The 6718-nt window shown below is 39.5% G+C and overlaps 1 protein-coding gene across 3 annotated transcripts; it reads left to right on the top strand.

Moving 5' to 3' along the window:
* Positions 1–488: 488 nt before the first annotated feature.
* Positions 489–5522, top strand: PTGS2 (prostaglandin-endoperoxide synthase 2 (prostaglandin G/H synthase and cyclooxygenase)). Of its 3 annotated transcripts, none has more exons than XM_009884431.1 (9): positions 489–600; positions 712–855; positions 1293–1436; positions 1808–1989; positions 2841–2924; positions 3112–3358; positions 4315–4601; positions 4758–4905; positions 5045–5522. In XM_009884431.1, the coding sequence occupies exons 1-9, from the start codon at positions 528–530 to the stop codon at positions 5449–5451; spliced, it is 1716 nt and encodes a 571-aa protein (XP_009882733.1). In that variant the 5' UTR covers positions 489–527; the 3' UTR covers positions 5452–5522. The 3 variants fall into 3 exon arrangements, with proteins under 3 accessions (XP_009882733.1, XP_009882741.1, XP_009882749.1); XM_009884439.1 differs by having other exon boundaries at positions 492–600; positions 4315–4491; positions 4759–4905; XM_009884447.1 differs by lacking the exon at positions 1293–1436 and having other exon boundaries at positions 492–600.
* Positions 5523–6718: the final 1196 nt, after the last annotated feature.

Below are 6718 nucleotides of genomic sequence, written 5' to 3'. Positions count from 1 at the left end.
GCCCCCCCTGCCTGCCGGCCACGCAGGTGAGTCCCGCCCCCTCGCCTCACGGGGGCGGGAGCGGGTCCGGCGGCGGGGGAGCGCGGTTCAAACCGTGGCTGGGTGCTTGCTTTTCTGTTCTTTTCAGCTGCCGAATGGATTTTCTTATTTTTTTATTTTAATGTTCTGTATTCTCTTGTGATCTTTGGAATACTTGATGTATGGTAGAAAGGATGTCAGGCCTCCATTGGCCCGTGTGAGATAATCCAACGCTTCTGAGGAGGCTTATTGCTGCCAGGAGACACAGACAAGTTCCTATGCTTTTGTTAATAACTATCGCCTTCAGTAGCCTAAAGGCTAGTGTGAATGGATACTCGTTCTCTGTCTTCCTGATAAGCATTACACACAGGGCATTGTATACTTGTTTGAAAAGTCAGCTCGGTGAGATGAGAATACCAGTGTAGCGATACAGGATGCTCATCAGGGCATTTGGTTTCTTTCTAGCCAACCCTTGCTGCTCAAACCCGTGTCAGAACAGAGGAGTATGCATGACAACAGGATTTGATCAGTATGAATGTGACTGCACAAGGACAGGGTATTACGGGGAAAACTGTACAACACGTAAGTATCTCAGATCTATTCTCATGGAAATGAAATCTGGGAATTCAATTACAGGATTGCGGATTATTCTCAATAGCTAATTTACAACAATCTTTCCATCAATGCTCACAGCGGAATTCTTCACGTGGCTGAAGCTAACATTGAAACCTTCACCAAATACTGTCCACTACATCCTCACCCACTTCAAAGGAGCGTGGAATATTGTCAACAACATTCCCTTCTTACGAGATGCTATTATGAGATACGTTTTAACGTGTAAGTATGAGTTCTCTTATCTAGTCCTCTTAACTGGCAGAAGTTACTTGTAGGACTCCAGAATATTGCACTTGATTGGTCCATATATAAGTTAGCAAGCTAAAACGCACAAAAGTAAAAGCACTCTAACCAACACTAAGTTTTCTGCATGATGCAGACTCGTATGAAACAGGCTTTGAAATGGAAATGTGTTTTGCTCTAATCTCTAATAGAAACCAGAATTTTGCACCAAATTGATCATCTTAATAATTGATAATCTGGGACCTAGTCCTGTTGTTCAGTAACTGTAATCTCATTTAACATCAGTAGCTGATATGTGTGGAATTTGTGAATGCAACTGCTTCCAAAATATATGGAAAAGATCTGGCCTTGTGATTTCTTTTTGAGACTAAAATGTACAGTTTAAAAAGCAAATCAAATACTTTTTTCTTTTTCAGCAAGATCACACTTGATTGACAGCCCACCAACTTACAATAGTGATTATAGTTACAAAAGCTGGGAAGCTTATTCCAATCTTTCTTATTACACAAGAAGCCTTCCACCAGTAGGACTTGACTGTCCAACACCAATGGGTGTTAAAGGTAAGGATTAAACCAGACACGTAATGCATAATTCTAGGAATTTCTGCTTAGCCTCTTAGAAAATACCATGAGACCTGCTTGCCTCTAACCTCTTTTCAGTGTAGTTGACTTTAAGAATAGCCATGTTTTGGATACACTGTGTAAACACCTAGAAGATAACCTGGTTCTCATTGTTGAGTTACAGGGAGTTTAGAAGTTTCTAATAAAATCAAGAAAGTGAGCACAGAAAAGCAGATAATTCCTCTTATTTGTATGTTGTTGTCCTTCAATAATACATTGAAGGTCTTAAGCCTTTTTTGTTGTTATCAACAAAATTAAGTATTGCATAAACATAGTTGACTTGAATATCTCAGTATTTCTTTCTCTCGCAGGTAAGAAAGAGCTCCCAGATTCAAAGCTGATTGTGGAAAAGTTTTTGCTAAGGAAAAAATTTATTCCTGACCCACAAGGCACAAATGTGATGTTCACATTCTTTGCCCAACACTTCACTCATCAGTTCTTTAAGACGGACCACAAGAAAGGACCTGGCTTCACCAAAGCTCTCGGCCATGGGGTATGATCATAGCTCTGTAACTTGAACACGGCACTTAGGAGCTACTGAGCGGCTAGAATGGTGTCTTACACGTTGTCAGGGTACACAAACAACAGTGCACGTACACAAACAACAGTGCACATACTGTGCAATGCTGTTTGCCACAAACTGATGGCCCTTCTGTAACTTCTCCTTAGGCAAAATTCCAGCACTTGGTAGCATCTCTTCCTGGGTCAGAATCGCTTGTGCAAAGCATGTGGTTCTGGTTAAAATATCTGTGTGGTGATCCCTATGAATTTTTTTTATTATTCCCAAGAATCTGCTTTCACCTAAAGCATGTTAGGTCTAGTGAGTATCCAGAACTTCTCCTGGATTCTCTCTGTCAGTTGCAAAGAGCTGTATCCAGCACTTTGAAGTATTTTATGTGCTGCTAATTGAAGAGACTTAGTTTAAAAAGAACTTCAAAGGCAGACTTGGATTTAGGATCTTTACCTACAAAACAAGCAGCCTTTGGACAAAGAATTCTTCAATATAAGCATAATGTGTATGTCTAAAACAAAGCTATAAAATATATTTGTATCTACAAAGAGCCGTCTGCGTAATAGAAAGCTGCTGACACTTTAAACAGTGTCCTTTTAAATTGCCAGTGAATTTAACAACTTGCTCTTATGTAGAGATGGCTCCAGATGCCAAGAAATCATTTGGCTTCATCTTTAAATATCAGTGCCTGATACTTATAAGGTAACAATAATATAATTAAAAGGTAAACGTCTAAGGGATGAACTCCTATTGGTATCCATAGCAGTGGGACGTATCCTAAAATAGCAAAAAATGCAGGTTGGCTTCATGTTCCAAATACTTTTATTTTATAGGTTGACTTGAACCACATTTATGGAGAGACTCTGGAGAGACAACTTAAACTGAGACTTCTAAAAGATGGAAAGCTAAAATACCAGGTATGTCTTATCTCAAAATTCCTGCCTTGTTATTGGATGACATACTTCCTAAACCTGGTGCTCTGTGCATGGTGTAGCTTATCTAAAGTGTAAGCCTAAAGTCAGTGCTAACAGAGTCAACACAGCTGAACTCATAAGCATCATAGCTTATGACTCTTGTTTTGTTCTTTCTCTCTCCCCCTGACAGATGATTGACGGAGAAATGTATCCACCAACAGTGAAGGACACTCAGGCAGAGATGATCTACCCTCCTCACGTACCTGAACACTTGCAGTTTTCTGTCGGGCAGGAGGTGTTCGGTTTGGTCCCAGGCTTGATGATGTACGCTACAATATGGCTGAGGGAACACAACCGGGTCTGTGACATCCTGAAACAGGAGCATCCAGAGTGGGATGATGAGCAGCTGTTCCAAACTACTAGACTTATACTGATAGGTGAGTGTCACTTCTACTATGTGTAACTCTAACCTCCTCTTGAGTGTGACGCTTCTACCCACTATCTGCTGCTGTAGGTGTAGTAAGAGGGAAAGCTATTACTTAAACTGGCATGTGAGGGCATACATCTCAGCCTTCAAGACCTGTCACTGAGATTGTATTGAGATACAGCTTCCTTCCAGCTATGTTAAAGACAGAACGAAAGAAAACTGAGCTAAGTGATACTTAATTCCCTTATCGAAGGGAAACAGAACTGAAAGCAGTGAAAAGGCAGGAAGCTAAGGTTCATTTCTCAGAGAGAAAGCATGTGAGGCTAGATGACCTCAGACTGTCAGATCTTGTGGTTGGTTTTTTTCCCCCTGGGGTTGGGTCAGTTCAGGTATGCTTTAAAAGAAAGGCTGTGATTAAGTCTAAAGTTCAGGAAGTCATACAAAATATAAATCTAAATACTTCTCCTGTCTAATTGTCTGTTCAGTGGTATTTCATCTTATGTAAATGTTGATGTACACTAAGCTTGAAAAGACCTTGCCCAAACTGACTGAAACAATAAAGCAAGACAATTATATTAAGCAGCTCAGAAGCTGAGAGTTGTTTTCAGATACCAACTTTCTTCATTATCCCCTTCCTCTATCCTAGAGAGTATTGTGTAACTGAACGCAACGTAGATACTGATGTGTGCTGTTCTGTGGAACATACAAAGAAGCGTATCTTGAGAAGGGAGGCAGGCTGTAAAAAACACTTCTCTACCACAGCCAAAAACTCTTGGCATCTTAAGTACTGTTCCACCATGAATTATTCTCTAGAGAGATTACAGAATGTTGAAGTGTTTGTTATCCCGATCACTAGCATTTTTTTAGAACAATTCAGAAATGGTATTTTCTCTCAGAGCGGGGTAACCACCTGAAGTTTCTCAGGGAACCAGTCCCAATATTCTCTCTTGTTTCACTGACCAACAGGAGAGACAATCAAGATTGTTATTGAGGACTACGTGCAACACTTGAGTGGCTACCACTTCAAACTCAAGTTCGATCCTGAGCTGCTGTTCAACCAGCGATTTCAATACCAGAACCGAATTGCAGCTGAATTCAATACTCTCTACCACTGGCACCCACTGTTGCCTGACACTTTCCAGATACATGACCAGGAGTACACTTTCCAGCAGTTCCTCTACAACAACTCTATAATGCTGGAGCATGGCCTTTCCCATATGGTGAAATCTTTCTCCAAGCAAAGTGCTGGCAGGGTAGGTACTTTCTCAAGTTGCTAATGAACCAACAGAGACATAAACTGGGAGTGGGACAAGGTGGTAGAATAAAGCTATCCAAAACTAATCATAAAGGCACAACTTTCTTTTGACTCTTGTCAGGAGATCTTACTACTTTTCATCTTTATTAAATAGGTTGCAGGTGGGAAAAATGTTCCTGTTGCAGTACAGAAAGTAGCAAAGGCTTCAATTGACCAAAGCAGACAAATGAGATACCAGTCCTTGAATGAGTACAGGAAACGCTTCATGTTGAAACCATTCAAATCCTTTGAAGAACTTACAGGTAACAGTTTTCATCCTTTCTAACAGGGCACTTTTCTTAAAATGGCTAACATAGTCCTGCAGTGCCATTGCTGGTCTTCACCAGGATAGATGAAAATAGGATTTTTCCACTTACAGTTTTTACTCATCAATAATTACAGGAGAAAAAGAAATGGCAGCTGAACTGGAAGAGCTTTATGGAGACATTGATGCTATGGAGCTGTACCCAGGCCTTCTTGTAGAAAAGCCACGACCAGGTGCCATCTTCGGTGAAACAATGGTGGAGATTGGAGCACCGTTCTCTCTGAAGGGACTGATGGGAAATGCTATCTGCTCCCCTGAGTACTGGAAGCCTAGCACCTTTGGTGGAAAAGTGGGCTTTGAAATAATCAATACTGCCTCCTTACAAAAGCTCATCTGCAACAATGTGAAAGGCTGTCCTTTCACTGCTTTCCACATCTTAAATCCTGAACCCACAGAGGCAACTATTAATGTTAGTACCTCAAAAACAGCAATGGAAGATATCAACCCCACACTACTACTGAAAGAGCGATCTGCTGAGTTGTAAAAAATCCATCTATTTATTTATTTAACTATATAATTTATTCTATTTATGGCTTAAATTGTTTAAAAACAAAAAAAAAACACTTGAGCATCTTCATTGTGGGGGTTGCTCTGCATGCCTTACTCAGGTAAGGCTTCCATTTACAAAAGGGATTTTCTATGTTTGAGCTCTACAGTGGTGAATCCCTTGTTTAAAGTCTTCTGTAACAGAACTATGTATTCCAAAGTGGACAAAGGTTCCAACTTTTTTTTAATGTTGTTTGAATACTTGACAAAGAGTGTTGGTGGCTTTTGGGTTTTTTTTAGTCTTAACACGTGATAGGTCATATAACACTACAAAGGCGAGTAATTGCCTCAGCAACTTCTTAAACTTGAAAACAGGCAATTGAACTAAAAGTACAAGAAAAATTTGACTTAATGAAAGGTGCCAGAAAAGATTATATATTCAGTATGAGCACTCAAAGATTAACAAAAAAATAATATACTTGAGACTCATTTATTTATGTAAGGTCAGAAAATGCATTGCATTTATCGTTGATACTACCTCTCCCTCATTGCAAATAAGGCACTTTGTATAGTAACTTATATGTTTGGTTTTATGTGTAGATCTACTTTCATGTGGCATTATACTTACTTTAATTTAATTATTTAAAGAAAATAGAACTTTTCTTGCATCCTACTTGTTTTTGAAGCATATGTCACAGAAGTATTATTTATGTAAAAGGATGATAATAAGGTACTGAGCTTAGAAATAACTGACTCTCAGGCTGCAATACAAGGCTGTGTGTATTTTGATACAGATGTTTTATTGTGCAAGTTTGGGGAGGTCTTAAACTTAGTCCAAAGTATTGGAATTCTTTTCATAGCTGTAGTTCTCTGGTCTACTTGATAGTATAACTTTAATCTCTGTCACTTTAAGGACAATCGGACAGTATAGCTTTAGTTAAGGATGTGACTATAGTACGGCTTTGTGTACCCAAAACACAGAGATTATTGGGGAATAATGAAAACTGAGAAGCTGTGTAAACGTACGCAGTAGAGAAATGAATGCAGAATAGATCTAGCAAGACTTCAAGGCACCAAGACTTGGTGCCTTATGTCTATGTACACAAGCCATACTCGTGACTTACAGTTCTATTTACTGTGGGAAGGAGGGATAATGTTTTGTTTATAACTTATAAACAGAGGCATTTTAAGTAAGTGACTTAGGCTTAATTAAAGCTGGCGAGCTAGCACAAAATCTCCTAGACATATTTGTCCTGATCCAGCAC

Source organism: Charadrius vociferus, unplaced genomic scaffold, assembly GCF_000708025.1.
Source record: "Charadrius vociferus isolate BGI_N301 unplaced genomic scaffold, ASM70802v2 scaffold220, whole genome shotgun sequence".
NCBI classification, from domain to species: Eukaryota; Metazoa; Chordata; class Aves; order Charadriiformes; family Charadriidae; genus Charadrius; species Charadrius vociferus.
This window is presented reverse-complemented; position numbering and strand designations above follow the sequence as displayed.